This window comes from Polyodon spathula, chromosome 14, assembly GCF_017654505.1.
Source record: "Polyodon spathula isolate WHYD16114869_AA chromosome 14, ASM1765450v1, whole genome shotgun sequence".
NCBI classification, from domain to species: domain Eukaryota; kingdom Metazoa; phylum Chordata; class Actinopteri; order Acipenseriformes; family Polyodontidae; genus Polyodon; species Polyodon spathula.
Genome location: NC_054547.1, coordinates 9,563,949 through 9,582,365, shown reverse-complemented (window position 1 = coordinate 9,582,365; position 18,417 = coordinate 9,563,949). Strand labels below are relative to the sequence as shown.

General features: G+C 36.1%; 1 protein-coding gene across 5 annotated transcripts in view; it reads left to right on the top strand.

Moving 5' to 3' along the window:
• LOC121326504 (netrin-G1-like) overlaps nt 1–18,417 on the top strand; it is a 106,189-nt gene that overhangs the window by 41,514 nt on the left and 46,258 nt on the right. For all 5 annotated transcript variants that reach the window (XM_041269813.1, XM_041269809.1, XM_041269812.1 and 2 more), the window contains exon 3: nt 5,363–6,006. In XM_041269813.1, the coding sequence (XP_041125747.1) occupies nt 5,363–6,006 (644 nt within the window). The remainder of the gene's footprint in view (nt 1–5,362; nt 6,007–18,417) is intronic.

Below are 18,417 nucleotides of genomic sequence, written 5' to 3'. Positions count from 1 at the left end.
CAACTGATGTAGGTAGAGAACAGAGAAACTGTAACAAGACAAGTCTGTTTATTGTTTTTATTTTTTTTGTGGAAAGTAACTAATATTATTACTCCCATAAAAATTGTAACATGTTCTATTACCTCGTTATTGATAAAAAATGTAATATTATTACAGTAACACGTTGCTTAAGTAAGGCGCTACCCCAACTTTGCTGGTTTCTTTTACTTAAAGGAACCCTTCACTTGCCACTGCTTTCATTTGTTTTAAGCAGGGATGTCAAAATTAGTTTCAGCACCAGTCTAGTTGTTGTTTGGTAGCCTGATATTCTAATTACCACATACTACCAGAAGAGTCAGCTGCAGAAGAAAAACATGGGCTGTTAATGAAACAAAGTAAGATGTATGCTGCATGGAAAATCTAGAAATATTATTATTTTTTAGCAAATGCGTGACTAGCTTTTTTTTTTTTTTTTTTTTTTGAAAACGGCTATAAATTAAGAACAGTAATTGTTAGCCTGTTTTCCATTCTGGATTATCACCCTTTTAGCCTCCACCCCATACCCTCGGCTCATGGCTCAAAGGCTATGGTCAATGGCAGCTGCCTCTGTGACTGTTTAGCTTTTCACATGCAAATGTAAATGTGAAGCTGGCATTTCTGTTCCATGGGAGCTGCTGAAAGATTTAAAAACAAAGACCTATTAATGTTTTACTCAGTGGAGTTGAGTGTTTGAGGTCTTATATAATATCATAATATTTCATTTTACAAGGACATGGGGATTTTTTTTAAATTTCTTTTTTAATCCTAAAACATATTTGCATATTCAACTATTCCTACAAAACATGCATCATCAGTTTTAGGACAGTAGTTTTCAACTTTAGCAGGTCCACCTGAATAATAACTACCAACGTTATAGTAGGCAATACTGCCAAATTAAAAAAAAATAATAAATAATAATCAATACATAAATAGCATATGGGCACTATTAATACAATATTTTATGAACTTACCTCTAATTCAGACTTATCTTTCCTATAATCAAGTTCAATATCTCCAAGTTAAGTAAGGTAATGGCTGCAGTGTAGGTATCACTGTCTCAAAAGCTGCTATCAGAATTAGTTTCACACTTTTTCAGTATACGGACCAGGATGACCTCCACGGCCTTTACCAGTTTGAAATCCTAACTGTAATCCTCTTCTGGGGTTTCTCTAGGTGTCTATTACAGCCTGTAATCTGTGATACAGCTTCCAATATTCATGCAGCAGCGAGGTTAAGCCCTCTGTCTTTGTTGTTGAGTGAAAAAAGTCCACAAGGTGTTAGCTTGTGCAGGAAGAGAGATTGAAAACTAGCAACAGCTTCAATCAAGTCTTGTGCCAGAGAGAAATCTTTCTGAGCAGGCGAGGTCTCATTTGAGTAAGAGCAATCAGATGACCCCTCATCTGACTTGGGAGGGGGTGGGTGGAATGAAATTGGCTTTCTTAAACTAACTTTACTCCTAATAGCCATGTTGTAACTCATACTGTCAAATATTTGACTTTTAAAAGAAGCAGTTGTATTTTTTCATGTAAAGAATGACTTATACATAGAAATAGATCAGATAACAAGCTATCTTCAGACTGCATTGTATAAGTTATTGATTCCACACGGGAGAGCCTCCTTTTTTAATCCAGGGCAATATTAACTGTAATTGGGGTCTATGTTTGCAAAAAATAAAAAGCATATTTGCATTCATTAAAAATGTAATATTATGCCAATAAGTAATATTCTTAGGATTACTTCTTGAGATCTCTGCTGTCCATAAAATGTATTTTTAGTGAACAGTACTACAATATTAAGAAATCCATGGTGTGTTTTTTCATTAGACATATCTGTCACGTGAGTTGGATATGTTGATTTTTTAGATCAATATGTCAACCATTTCTGTCAGTGAACAGTAAATGTATATTCCCCAGTTGCATCTTCTATCTATGATCATGTAATCTGGAAGCTAGAACTGTCAACCTATGAACCATCTCTTTTTTATTTTAAAAACTGGATTGAATAAAATGTCAGTTATGAAAACAAAAGCATCTTGTTTTCATGATAGATACCTCAGTAGAGTGACAGGAAGTTATCTATTTTAAGTGAGAACATAAATACGTGAAATAATAAGCTGATTTACAAACTGTATTTTTTCAAACCAAAAAGCATTTCAATACAAATTAAAGAAAACCTCTCGAGGCATTGGGAAACGTTTTGAAAAATTGCTAATTGATGCAAATCGGTGACTGCCAATTAGGGTTATGAAAGTATTTTTACAGAAAAAGTGCACATCACGTTCTGAAAAGAAAGTACCAATCCTGTCAATACCATAATTAGTAAAAGCAGGAGGAAACAAACCATTAAGAATTTCTCAAAGGCTTCATGAAATCCATGAGTGAGGGTGGGAGCTTTATCATTTGTAATGTGGCTTTTATGGTTAGCCAGTGAAATTAAGTGGAACGTTTTTATTGGGAACGACAACTGCAGGATTATCACAGCTCACTGGCTTCCTGAGAAATTTTAACTTAGACCCCTTCTCACTTCATCAATGACATACAATATTGGATTAATCTGAAATGTTTTTGGAAAAAGACATCATTAGTTGCAATTTAATATGACCTTTATGACTAAATAGCTTCACCATCTGTAAAATACATGACTTCATCTGATCCCTTGTCTGCGTGGATAAAATTAGGATTAATAGGAACAGATTCTATAATTACAGTCTGGGCTACAGCACTACCGTTGCCAATTATTATAATGTTCCACAAACCATTAATCTCCTAATAGAGCACTCAGTGCTGTAAAATAAAACGGAACATTCCCATTGATTTTCAATGGCTATCTGCAGTACTTTTCTGAAGGCTCCAGATTAGAATGGCCAGCAAGCGTATTGATCTTCACACAGCAGTGTTTTGTTGTTAAATCAGTACTAGGGTAGGCTGTAATGAAAGGTTCTGCCCTTTGTGTTAGTATCTATCTGCCATGGCAGCACGGCATTGAGCTGCGTAATTCTGTACCTGATTGAAGAAATCAATAGAAATATATCCTTGTCTGATAAAGAAAGGTTTCTCTGTGTTTCCCTGGTAATCATCCGATATCATAGGAGTTACTTAAGCAGCCAGGGTAGAGTCAAATTCCTTTTAATCAGTAGCATCTTAAGAGGGAAATATGTGTTACTGTCCAGTATTATAGTTAGCCATTAAATATTACTGTATATAGAGCCACATATTAGGAAGTACATGGTGCCCCACAGGTCAGGCATTATAGGTAATATCATATATTATGCCTATTTAGTATGTTCTTTGTTCAATCAGGCAGCCACACTCCATTGACTATAAGCACCACTCATCAAAATGATCTGAATTTGATCTGAGTAGAGGGACAACCAATATAACAATTATGCCTATGATGCCTGATCTATGGGACACCAGGCAATATATTTATTGGTAGGCAAATCACTAGTATAAAAATACTTTTCCTGTGGACTAAAGTGGTAGTGGGTAAGGCCAATATGCTATCTAAATGAATAGATTAGCCAAAAAAATGACCCCCATTCAATTACAAAGAAGCAACAGCTAATTTAAAGAAAGCCACTTGTCTCTTACATAAAACTGCAGTCTCCAGGATGAGAGAAGAGTAATAAGAACACAGTAGCTCAGGAAAAGTACTGTAGGTGCCCCAAAGCCCTGCAGAGCTACGCTTCATTTTCACCTTGCCTTGGAGGACAAAAAAAAGTAAAAGCTTATTATTGGAAGCATTTTTTTCTCTACCTTTCTGAACTCCAATCACCTCAGCTGCATTTCAGACAAAATCGCTGACATCTCCTACCTAATCAAGTGACGGATTATCTTGTCTGATAAATTGGAGTTAGTATCTTGTGAAAAGTCTTAACAGAAGTACTTCCCTAGCCTGCAGCTAATAGGACATCAGATGTCTGGATCAAGCCCCAGAGATTGTAGTACACTGTGGTGTAATGATTTGTGGCAAACAATACAAATGTTTTAAAAGGGGGTATTTCTAAGAAGCAAACGCTAGGCTTGATCAGTTTGAGTCAAAAGGTAAATGCTGCAAAATTATTAATTTCTGCATATGTATATACTGTGACTAAATCCACGGCTCGGGCTTGTTTGCACCCTTAAAATACTGACCCAGACAGAGAAATTGAATTTTTAGCACCGTTGCCCACTTTTATTAAATACAAAACAAAATAACAAACAACAAAACAAAACAAAAGCTTATCTCCACTCGGAGACCTAGACTAACCCTTTTCTAAACTAAAGGGTTTGGTCAGTTAAGCCAATTTCCACACGAAACTGCTTAAAAAAAAAAAAAAAAAAAAAAAAAAAAAAATGTAACCTTTTTTTTTATTATTCAATGCTGTGGCAAGGTTGTATTTACAACAAATCAAAATTAAAACACCAAAACAAAAACCTAATTCCTTTATGGAGCGCTAATTAAACTTTTTCTTTAGAAGTCCCTAACTAACATGCTAGATGGATATGCTGTTTACCAGCCACCAAAACATACAGGTATACACACACTTCATGAAAACTTAAGAACACACAGTACCTCCTTGTATGACCGCGTGGGTCTACCCAACACATGCAGCTTTCTCAGCCTGGCACACAGCCCTGACTGCAGGGTTTCCAACCCTTTTATGCAGGGCCCTCATTAACTCAACTGATGCCAGATGTGCTTCTCTGGCTCCTCCCCATACTACTATATATATATATATATTATATATATCTATATATATATATAATATATATATATATATATATATATATTTGAAAAACAAGCCAATTCCCAATAGCAGTTCAATGAAGAATTATTAGCTTACAAGTATACAGTTGTTTTGCATTTTAATCCAGTAACTCGGATAGCAACAGCAACGTGTGTGACGGGTTGTTGCATACTATACTGGCTAGTCTTTGTTAGAACAAACATGTATTTATTTTAACTTCCTAATGAGCCTGTCTCATGAAGAAATGGATTAGTGACTTTCACATAATTTGAACATAAATTTGAACTTCTGAGTGTAATTAATGTGATATTTTGTAACAATTGTAAGTCTGTTAAGAAATATATAAAAAAATAAATAAATAAATATTATTATTATTATAATATTAATAATAATAATAATAATAATAATAATAATAATAATAATTGTACAAATGGCTGAGTAATTACAGTGTAACCCCAACTTTCCAATCAGTAAGCATTTAGGATTTTTAAGGAAATGGCTACTTACTCTTACTGCAGTACCTGTGGGGGGATATCTGTATTAAATTATAAATAACAATAAGAAAACAATCTATATTAAACATGTTGTTTGTTCCCCCCTTTGTTTTGTTTTTAGGAGAATCCCTACATGTGCAATAACGAGTGTGACGCTAACACACCAGAGCTAGCACACCCGCCAGAGCTGATGTTCGATTTTGAAGGCAGGAACCCAACAACTTTTTGGCAGTCATCCTCCTGGAAGAAATACCCAAAGCCCCTGTTGGTCAACATCACTCTGTCTTGGAACAAGACCATTGAACTTACAGATGATATACTGATAACATTCGAGTCCGGACGTCCAGAGCAGATGGTTCTTGAGAAGTCCCTGGACTTCGGCCGATCCTGGCAGCCATACCAGTTTTACGCTACAGACTGCTTAGACGCTTTTACAATGGAGCCCAAAACAGTCCACGATCTCACTCAGCACACCCTGCTGGATATCATTTGTACGGAAGAATACTCCAGAGGATACGTCTGGAAATATGATAAAACAGTTCGCTTTGAGATAAAAGATAGATTTGCGCTTTTCGCTGGACCTCGGCTTCACAATATGGCCTCCCTCTATGGACAGCTTGACACAACCAAGAACTTGAGAGACTTCTTCACAATCACAGACCTCAGGATAAAACTGCTGAGGCCAGCGACAGGAGCAACAACTGTGGACGAGGACAACTTGTCAAGATACTTCTATGCTATCTCTGACATAAAGATACAAGGAAGGTAAGACATTTATGGTATTTTGAACTGTACTTCAGTCTTCTTACTATTTTTCTGAATAATTCAACTGATCTTTATAGTATCTCTCATAAAGGAGTTTTCAGGAAACAGTGTATGGATATAATTCAGACATGAGAGCTAAATATTGCTGCCTTTTGGTATGTATGCGCACTAGATGCCCTCCGAATACGGTAAGTTGCTCTTGATACTGTAATACACTACTAATTCTGCATTTTAATGGCCTGATTTCATAGTCATTTTCTTTCATGATTTTGTTTATACTGTATCAAGGACATATTTTTCATTTTTCAATCTTATTTTAATTTAGTAGCTATCACTTGCAAGCAGCACAATCTCCAATATAGTAGTAAAGTATTACAGAACCCCCCTGCTGTGGGAACAGAAAACCAGCATTGTTGCAGGGGGAAGTGTGATCTGGACCCACTAAGATTTTTAGAAGATTTTTTTGTTGTTGATGTTGTTGTTGTTGCCGAATGCTCCTGAATAAATATTGAGAAATGTACGGGTTCATTTTATGACCCATGATGTGTGATTAAAAATGTTAAAAAAAAATTAAAAATATAGCAATATGGACAGTATGGAACACAGCAAAGGTAGTGTAACGTGTTTCTTGTAAACTTTACACAGTGTCCCATAACACTTGAAGGGTTTAAGGTAACATTAAATGTATTTGATTCTGACACTTATTTTTTATTTAGCTACTGATATATGACAGGCTTATTGGCAAACTGTAAATCCCATTGCAACAGTAGCGGTACTTTACAAGAAAAAAAATATATACAGGAGTTGCAGAGAAGAGTTATCTAATTGAACAACCTGCTGTAATAATTCATAATTGTACATTCTTTAGTAGCGCTGGGAGATAGAGCACCTTTTTTTCCCCATATACAGCAGTTTCACACTAATTGTTTTATCAGCTTTCTTAGGCACTTAATGCAATTCAGAGAGAACATAGTTTAATGGCTGCTTGACATGGTTAACAACCTCTCCAGTTCTGGCTTTGATCCTCCAGCAGAATTCTCTTATAATTTCAGATACGGTATGTAATATGAGCTTCCTTGATGTGTTTTGTAATAGCTTTTCAGACTAAGGTTGCAAAAATGTGTGTTTGCATGTCATCACCCTAGAAGCACGTTCAATTTTACCTCCCCTTGTGAGCCTACGAGACAAAAGGTCAGCTGTTTTGCACACAATTCTGTTGCTATCTGACATACTTTCTAAATTAATGCAGTGACCCCAAGGATAATTAATTGGTTCAAATCCGACACTAATCAAATACAACACATGCAATTTCAGTGAACAGAGCATTGCGTTTTTCAATTTCAATATTTGTTTAGAGAGTGACAGTAGAGTGCAATACAAATAGAACCAGAAGAATATTAAAAAACAAAAATGCATGTAAACTGTGAAGCTTTCCCTTCTCTGAAGCTTTCCCTTCTGTCTCATAAGCTGAGTTGATAACTTCTTAAAGAATACAATTATCCTCTTTACTTATTAACAATTTGCAAGTGTACTGTACGCACTGCCTTCATGCCGATGATGCCATTATGGGTTGTCTAGGGGTGTACGATAAGGATTTTCTGGGTCGATACCGATAACTGATGATGACCCAACCATATCATCCGATACCGATCCAATACCAATTATAATATTAAGTAATAGTGCAAGTCATTTCAGAATACTGAACCTAAGTTTTTTGTTTGCATTTATAAAACGTGCACACTTTCATTTTTGCCTTTCTGCTTCTAGACACATTTGGAAGCAAAAATCCACACAAATATGATCTTTTAAACTTTTACTTTTCAAACAAACACAAAACCAAATCAAAACACTTTTTCCTTCTAAATGAACGGGCGTTAAATCTAGATTAAGGTGTCACAATTACAAAATAAAAACAGTGTATACTAGTAGAAACATTCATTCGGTTTCCAAGTGAGTTTCTTTTTTTAACTTTTTTAGACATTTACAAGAGAAAAATGTCTTGTGTAAAATAGGTTTCCGTTTTGTCAGTTTATTTTACTTGAGTAAACCGGGCTTTTCACCCAACGTCATGCAAATGAATGGGAAAGGTGGGGGTTGATATGTAAACTAGCTATACGTAAAGTACTTGTGCTGTTTTTTGAAGATTACTAGTGAAATTGTGTGAAAGTGTGGTTTCCATGCGGACAGAACTGGTACACGAGTGAATCTAACCTGCTGTAATAAAGCAAAATACCTTGTGTCTGGTTGGTTAGTAAAGTTGTGTTGGATTTACTGCTGTGTTAAATGTTAATGATGCAAACAAATAAAGCACAGTCAGTATGTTCATTTGCAATTTTATTTGGTCAGTTCTGAGAGATCATCAACAACTTGTTGGATGATGTTGCACTGTTTTGGGCGATCGAGCTGGCTCGTGACATCCAGATCACCAACTATATTTACTAACGTGGATGGCAGACATGCGTTGTCTTTGGACATTGCTGGGATCAAAACAAAAGGACGAAAATTAATTCAGTTAGACATTTAAGCAGCAAGGGTATTCTCAAACAGCTGCATTAATACTATAACAAGGGCATAATGCAGTTCATGGTAAGTGGTTTTACACAGAACTGTAAACCCACAAGAGAAACAGGCCAGACACAGCAAAAAACAGTAATAAAAAAGCCACCAGCATAATCACTAAGGTGAACTACACCACTGCTAACAGCCACTACTTTCTGCCGTCTTGGAATCAACAGTAACAACTGACCTGCTCCCTTGCAATATTTATAGTGAAGAATAAACACGCTCATTAACATTTACACATGAAATGCGGGTTTCCATGCGAAACTGAGAGTGAATTGTCCCGTGTGTTTCGTCATTTACACGAGTAAATGAGATTTACCCTATCCATCTCTTTGGCCGTTTTTTTCGGCCACAAACCTGATTTACACAAGTAATTCTCCCAAACGTGCACGCGCCTCGCCATTTCACGTGTAAATTGACTAGCATGGAAACCCCATGATTTTTATCACAAAAACAACAACAATAACAACAATAATTGATTGATAGATAGATCAGAATATAAATCTTATATATGAGATTTACATTCTTGCCTCCATCATACAATAGCTTACTCATATATTTAGAGTAAATGGAGTGGAAGGTTTTTCTTAACAAATAGTAGCATTTCTGCTTTTTCGCACATTCGCCTGTTTCTCCTCTCGTCCACAATATGCAAAGCTGCACTGAACAACCGTTCACTGTCAGCGCTACTGCAGGGGGCAGACTGAAATGTCCATGCAGATTTAGCTAGAATGGGAGAAAAACCCTTATTGGTTTCCCAGTATTTTAGCTTATCTCTACTTCTTTGAAGTGTGGGCTCGCTCGTGTAGCTTGTTAAAGCTACAATGGAAAGGGTGACATCAGAAGCAAGGCCAAGGATGAACTCAGGAGTTAGTTCTTCAAATGGTGTTAAAACTATCCGTATTTTTTCCATCATTCCCCACTGATTTATAGTGAGAGTTGCGGGGATTTCATGGTTAGTGGCATATGCTCCAAGCTCACTCTTCTGCTCCAAAAGGCTTTGCAGCATGTAGCAAGTGCTGTTCCATCTTGTCTGTATGGCCTGCTGTAACCTCTTCGAAGGCATTCCGAGCAACGTCTGCACCCTTTGAAGGCGAGAATACGCCAACAGAGAGTGTTTGAAGTGCCCATCAGTTTTTCGGGACACTGCCAGTAAGTCGGACACGCTGCGCTGTGATAACAGTTCTTCGTTCACAATAAGCTGGAGTGTATGTGCTACACAAGGTAAATTTGGAAAACTGGACTGTGCCGTTATCCCTGATAACGGCATGAACTTTTTCCTTCAGAATTTTCCAGTCTGCAAACATATTATCAAATGCTATTGAAGTAGCCTCAGCTGTATGGGAAGTGCTGAACTCCTGTGCCTGCAGTACTGCCTCACGTAAACTGAAGTTCACGTCTATCCATTGTGCAGTTAAACTCAGCATTGACATTGGAGACACATCAGAGCTCCAAATATCCATTGTAAAGCTCAGTGCTGATACACGCCAGCCAGTGTCTGTATTTGTTTTAAAACAACACTGTAGAGCTCTGGAAGTGCAACCTCAGACATAAAATGTATACTGGGCAGTGTTTAGCAAGGCTCCAGGCATTCAGTGAAATGGAGAGATCCAGTATCTTGTACAATGGAAAATTTCTGATCATCCAAAGCTATACATTCCATTAAACGGTTTGTCATTTCTTTAGCCCTGGCATCAACACTTTTAGATTTCTGTGATTGTTTAAGTGCTTCATGTCGCGATAGTTGCTTTGACGCAGCTCTTTCCACCCCCTATTTATTTTCCGTAGCCTTTAAGTAGTCCTTGTATTCAGGGGCATGGCGCGTTTTGAGGTGATGGAGTAAGCTTGTTGTGATGAAGTCTTTACTGCTGTTGCCACCACGTGAGATATTTTCACCACATAGCTTGCAATCAGCTGTTTTGGAGTTTGTTACGGGCACTTTAAAAAAATTTCAAACTGTACTCCTTAATTGAGACATACTTACAATTGACGGAGAGCACACCGTACACACTACAGTGAATATATTCTTGTCTCACGGGTTTATACGTCACCACATAATAAATATCGGTAAACGTTAACGGCTATAAATAGCAGATAGCCGATAATGTTATTTCCACCTTTGTCGGTGACGGTGTATCAGTGCACCGCTTGTATTGTCCTACTGTATCTCCAGCTCAAATGAAGAAAACCCTTCAATTAGAATTCAACAAAGTTGAAGACAATCAAAGCATGATATTATTCTCTCAAACACTGCGGCAATATTGAATCAGCTCATTTTGAATATTTTACAACAGCAATATCACACATGAAAACAGTCCTTTCTAATATATGATTTTAAATAATAATAATCATAATAATAATAATAATAATAATAATAATAATAATAATAATAATAATAATAATAATAATAGTACAAGTAACAAATGCACTGGAAAGTCACCTTCAAGTTAAAAACCTTTTTCTGAGTGTACATCTTCCCACTATACTATAAGTGAGGTAATCGTAGGTTTATTACAGATACTGCCCCAACTGTTCACCTTGTTGATTGATTAAGCCGTCTTGTTTCTGCAAAGTGGTGATGCTTTGGTATTAGCCTGATCCTTTGGCTGCTGAACTACTTTTCTGCCTCACTGGCAGCCAGTTCCTGCCGGCATGAAGATGCTGTACTGAGTGTTTCGTAAGGAAGAGGCCACTGGCCGAATGCAGTAATATATTCTAAATAATGTGTCTGCAACATTTAATGCACCATTCGTCTGTTCAATGACTTATGAATGGCTTCCTTCTGTGCACATCATGGTATCTACTTTAAATCATGTGAACTACCAGCATGAAGCATGCATGCATTTACAGTTTACTTTATCGTGTATAATAGACTGCAAACTAGGCTTACCAGAACGTGTCTTTCACATCTCAATGACAGTACACTTATCATGTCAGCATGGGCTGCAAAACAGACTGCACAAACTGTAGAATGGTTCGAAGTTAGGTTACAGAAGACACCACACCCTTCCATCCTCATAGCCTTGAAACTTTTTCATTATGGTTTTACTATTTCTTATATCAAATTTGCACTGAAGTCACCCCACAGTAGTACAGTACTGAACCATATCTACAAGCTACAGAGTTATTATCATTAGTGAAGTCTGGCTCCACATTCACTTCTGCTGCTTTACTGTAATATCAGTCATAGTTCTTCTTTACAGAAAAAAAAAAAAAACACTAGAATGTGAGTGTGTGTGTATGCCTATATATATATATATATATATATATATATATATATATATACACACAGTGGCTGTCAAAAGTATTCACCCCCCTTGGACTTTTCCACATTTTATTGTGTTACAACATGGAATCAAAATGGATTTAATTAGGAGTTTTTGCCACAGATCAACACAAAAAAAGTGTGTATTTTTAAACACAGTTTTACATATATATATATATATATATATATATATATATATATATATATATATATATATATATATATATATATATATATAGCGAGACAGAGAGAGAGAGAGAGAATATTTTTACAAGGAAATGTAATGAATAGTGTCTGTAAGCTTGGCTGAAGAAACTCGATTTTAGCTTAACTGTAGGCAGTTACAATCCCCTGTAAAAGACTGCCATTCTACTCCAGGTTTAACAGGTATAACAAAATAATGTACTGCTTAGGACCTGAATTAAGGGTTAATTGGTTCAATTTAACAATTACTGTTAGTACATGGCGGTATCAAAGACCTCAATATGAAGGGCAACAGTTGCCCACCACTACTTTACATTTGTACCTTAAATTACAAACACCAATCTCCCTTTCTATTTATTTAGAACATGCACACATTGGGCTAGCAGAGGTAGCATAGGCATATAGCCGTGAGGATTTACAAAATTCTACATTCAGTTAATTATCCAAATAGGAAAATGTTATTCCCTCTTTATCCCAAGGTAATAAACGGCTTGTGATATTTTGTATTTTATGTTAAAGTGTTTACTGTTTTCTCTGAATGACTTTTCTCCACACAGTCCTTTCTACATGGGAAATCGAAGCTTCTTAACCTGAAATACAATTCTAAAAGGCTGCAGGAGCAATTTCCAGCTGGAAAAATCCTGCATAATTTGATAGATTTATGTAGCCTTTACAGTATTGTGTAAAAGCCATGACATCTTACAATCATATTACAGGCACTAAACTAGGTTACTTGAAATTACTTGAAATTCAAGACTAAACCTACTGTATAACACAAATTTATTTTCCTGCATCTTGCTTCTGTTTTCCCTACAAACCAAAAAAATAAATAAATAAGATTTATGCTGATTATAGATTGCAGTGGCTCCACATAAAAGAGAGCTCCAAAATGATCTGGAGCATTAAAATACAATTGAAGGATTTATTTATACAATATGATAATTATTTATACATCTGATTGATTAATAAGCATTTGCCAATTGCCTTCCTGCATCAGTAGGCTAAGAGATTTCGAGACAACAAAATGTATGTGTCTTTCCTAATTACTCTGTAAGAATCTATATAGAATCATGATTCTTTAAAGATCTGATCAATAATATGTAATTAAAGCAGAAAAAAGCCAGGCAAGTATTCCTTAATTGCGAGCACATAAACACTGTGCGTTATGTACAGTGAGGCACCTAACCCTATATCTATTAGCTGTTGAGAAGTTTTACAAAAAAACATAGAGTGGGATTTAGGCTAGTATTTAAATACCACTTTAATAGCTTAAAGCTCAACAATAACGCTTGACCATTGGGTCTTAATCCGGACCACTGCAGGTCTTTGAGGCATTTCCTAGGTAAAGAGAGACTGTTAATTGAGTAGAATGACTTTCACTTGAGCCAGATTAAAGAGGGAGGGCCTGTAGAGATGAAATGGTAATGCATTAACACAATGCACTGCCTGATTCCAGACTCAAGGTTTACTGACTACAAGTAGAAAAGTATTTTTTAGACATAATTGCTACGCTTTTGCTACAATGCTGCGTTTACACTGCTACTATTTTCTCAGTGTGTTAAAAAAAGAAATATTGTTTTCTCTTTTTCAAAAAGACGGCAGAAACTTTACGCAAGAGAGTTTCTGCCTCACTGTGTTTTTAAATAAATTGAGATTAATCTATCGAACAGAGATTGGTGACATCTAAACTGAAGATGACCCAAGACAGTTTTGTTATGTCCTGTTGGATATCATAAGTTTCTATTATCAATCACTGGCAAAAAGGTGATTTGTAAAAAAAGATATTTCCCCAATTTTTCATACTGCCTATGGGAATCCAATTCAATTTTGTAGCAAAAAATAAACAGTGAAAAAATTCAGGCTCCCGGTGTATCAGTAATTCACTTGTATGGCAGAATATATTATGGTACACTTGTAAGATATTACAGTGTACTTCCATAAGCCAACACAAGTCCTATATCATTCAGTCCAATCTCAAAAAGACCACATTTTAAAATGGCCAATGCTGGAAGACCTTTGCATTCAAATATGCTGTGGAGCTTATGATTATATGATTGTGTGTTGGGTGTGGGGGGGTGGGATATACAGCACAATATAGCTTTTGAAAATGTTGCAGAAAAACTAGATTAAACTCATTTTTGTGTTGTCACAAATGCCTTCATCAGTGTACACCAAGTGTTTGTCAGCTTTATGGTGTTCCATTCAGATTGCTAAAAAAAACTTGCATATGATTTGGACTAACATCAAGATGACAATTCTGTGGAATTAAGACTGTATGTGTAACAGGATGGTGGTTGGAGCATTTAACGTTGCTACATCGTCGTGTTAGAATTGGTAATGGGAGTGCCTGTTACGTTATGATTCCAGCTAAGAGCACCTATGAATTATCAGAGCATTGTTTGCTTTAATAACAATAATCTATGTTCATAGAAAATCATAGATCTTTACAACACAATCAGCAGCTTATACTTTTTTTTTTTTTTTAATTCATTTACATTTACTTTAAAGACATCTGTTTTACTTATCGATCTGCTATGAGGTGATTAATTGTCCTATTAGGATTCCTACCCGAGTGTTCTTTTATTTCTATTGGTGTTGTAAATGGGGCTTGGGAATCCAGGACGGAAAATCTATTGGTGCTAATTCCACTTTTTTTTTTTTTTTTTTTTTTAAATAAGTATTTCTAGATGTGTTTTCATCTCAGCCGCATTTTGTACTATTGCACCATCTAGTGTCAGTAAAGAAAATGGCAGGTTTTTTTTTGTTGTTGTTGTTGTTGTTTTTTTATTAAAAGTCACGCAATGCGCAAAGTTCTATAAAAAAATATCTATTTACTGACCGACATGCATGGTTTTGAAATGTACTCAACCAAAAGGCTTGATAATTATTAAGAATACTAACTTGGGTATTTTTCACCTAATGGGTATATTTCAATCGAACAATTGAAAAAGAACAATTGAACGAACTGCTGGTAATTTAAACGCAAGCAAGTCACAGAGACTCCGTTCTGCGTCATTAAAGCCGACCGGTAACAATAAAGAAGTGTTTGTACATGAAAATAAAATAAAACTAAAATTACTACATGTTCACAAAAAAGACATAGGCTATTAGTGTTGGTGTCACCCTTATAAAACCACTGATGTAGTCTTAAATCTTAAAGTACCAGAACACCAATAAAATACAGATTTCTTTAAAACAAATTATACAGACTCATATTTTATTTGTGCATTGCACTTGAGGTAACATTTAATAAGTAATGCAAGCGTTCCACATGTGACTTTTAGGCTACTCCCCCAATTCTGCCATATTGGTGTTTTTCCAGCCAAAGGTTAATGTTGTCTCTGGTGGTTTGGTTAATTTTTCTGAATGTTTTTTTTTTTTTTTTTTCATATTCCTTTCGATGATGGCAGCGATGCCCTGTAGTATTAGCATATCGCATCCTTCCCTGTGCCCATCTTTTTTCTGGACCTCTGCATCCAATAAAGTTACAAATCACACAAACGCTGAGTTTTCTTTTTGTGTTTGTATGTTTTTTATTGTATCAGTACAAATACATTTTTTTTTTTTTTTTTTTTAAATGTAAAAAAACAGCAGTTCAGGTATTGTAAGTTGTGAGGAAAAAACAAGTAAATAAATAGTTTACATTACTTAATTACTTACCAGTGTTTTTATTTTTTTTATTTTAAATAAACGTGTAGAACTTATTTAAGGTTTTGTAATATATATATAAATTCTTTCAGCCAAACTTTCAGTTTAGTTGGCTTACCAAAAGAGTTTCTGTAAAGACATTCATGGTCGCACTCTTGTTATTTTGCTTCAAAAGGATCAATTGTATAACTCCTGCTTGTTTATTTTCTTCAAAAAAATCTCTTTATTAGTCTAACATAACTAGAAAAACAAACAAACAAATCTTAAAAGCAAGATTTTTTGTTCCTAGTGCTTTGTGAAAATAGAGCACTTCATTGATGCCCAGGCATCGAAATTAGAGCGGCCGGGTGCTATATAAGCATTCTCATAATAAATTTGTAAATGTTCTTAAGTTAATTCTTTTAAATAAAGGTTCTGTTTATAGAAAAAAGTACCGGAACAGCATTCCACCACGTTCCAGATTGACTGCACCACTGTATAAAAAGTTACCATAGTAAAAGCATAGAAAAGTGTAATAAAGCATTTTTATAATGGCCATACAGACAGTAATCTCATTGGCTAGCAGGTGTTCTAATCTGTCCAGATATATCAGTAACACACTACAAGGTGTTTAAATATGAATCTATATTCCTAGGCTTTATGAATGATTTCCATTACATGTGAGTAGATGTTAAAACTTCATGCTGATTGGAACTCTGCTCTCGCCAAGATAAGCACCAATTAAGACATAGCTTTACAGTAAATTAATGTGATCCATCTGCGTCTCCATCCATTTGCATTTCCTTCCATCTGATGATGTGGATATCCTTCTGCCTGGTGTTGATGGCTGAAGTGTAATGCTGGCTGCAGGGATCAGCTTATTTTGCCTGCCCTGCGCATCAGCACACACAACGGCTGTGATGCTGGCTCCGGGGATCAACCACGGTGCAGTCTTCCCAGCCCATCAACATGACAACCGTCTGGATTGAGCTAAGTAGGGTACATCTCTGGGGTCTTCAAGTGGGCACCTTCCATCCTTGTTTTTTTATGTTGACTAGCCCACGACACCTTGAGGGCTCGATGGTGATTTTGGAATCCCAGCATCACCCTCCTCCATCCCCCACTCAACTCAACCCAGCTTACTTACCCGTTCATCAGTGCTTCTTTCTTTCTATTGTGTTTGAGATCCCCAGCCAGAATCTTTCCATCTCAACCATAGCCAGTTGCTGCTCCTCTTTGCTGCTTCAGATAAGTTCTTCACTGTGCGGCACAACTCTTGGCCACTGATTACAACATCTCTGAGAAACCGGGTTGTAGAGTGAGCAACACTCCAGGACATGCATATATTGGGTTATAATTCAACACCTTGTTGTGTGTTTTTGCTTTCATGTTAGCATGTTAAAGCATAGGTACTGAATATAACATATAGTAAATCAAATAAAAATGTAAATGTAGTATAACTTTTATTAGGGCGGTGGTTTCTTGAATGTCAACATCCATCTACCATAAGTTTACATTAAAGATGCATTAATCTGTATTCTGCCACTTTGATATGTAGCAACAAGAAGATTTGAATGCCTGTTCATTTGTTGGTCCATTTTGTTTGCTCAGCTGCATTACTGCATACTGTACAGGGTAGATTGACTTTACTCTGGAAGATACTGACATGACAACATGAAGTCAAGATGGGTCTCAAGCACTGGAAGGTTATTTCCTTAATGCTGCCACAGCAGTCAGCCCAAGATTTCAAACTGGACTTATTAAAATATTGGTAGGTTCCAGCTGAGAAAATACATTCAGTTCTGCCTGTTTGTCTGAACCTTATATAATTGTCTAGGATTTTTCTATAAATAATTTCATCAATTGTGTTGGATGCAGCAGAGAAACGTGACTGAAACACTGAAAACAGATTTACTGAGTACTCCAGGAGAATTACTATTACTTTCTCTTTTTTTTACTCTTTGTTACTTCCCAGTCTCTTACTTTCTTAAAGGTATTTTTGACCCACTTTAAGATAGGATCTTGTGAGAACATCTTATATACCGACAAGCTATTGGCAGTCACTTGCCAGGAATCCTTTCTAAGTTTGAGAATGCCAAAGGTCATCTTGATATGAAAGGATGTGCCTCTATTTGAGAAGTACAACCAATTTTCCCTGAGACTAGTGGATAATCAGCAAAATTAAAATACAAAATGTGTTGCCAAATATAGAAACGGATGTGTGGTACATTCTGTCTTCAATTTTCTGCTTGCATGTTCCTTATGTCTAGTTTTTGTTTTACACAGGAATGTGTTATACAGAAGAACTGCTCAGAAAGGGCTTGTTCTACTTATGCATAGTTTGGTGACACAGTACTCTGTTTTCTTTATGGAAAATCTAACTAATATGCAAATTACTTGCAAATTACTTGAAAATGTGCAGATGCTATCAATTGCATTTATAACATTAGTAGGACAATGCAGTCTGCAGTCTTTATGTTTTAAATAACTATATGTATCAGGCAGTGTTGTGTAATATCCAGTGGTGCTCACACTTTTTATATGCCGCCCCCTTTAGTGAGCTTTGGAACGGAGATTTGTTGGGATGGTCTTTGTCCTCCAGAGGCCAGAAGCCTGCAGACGTCTGCTCTCGAATTGCTCAGTGTAAAAAGACGCCGATTGGCCTGTGGGATCGAAGGACTCCCACTGAGCCTTCGGTTCCTGAGCTGTGTGGTGAATCGCAGCAGTGAAGGAGAAATAATAATAATAATAAT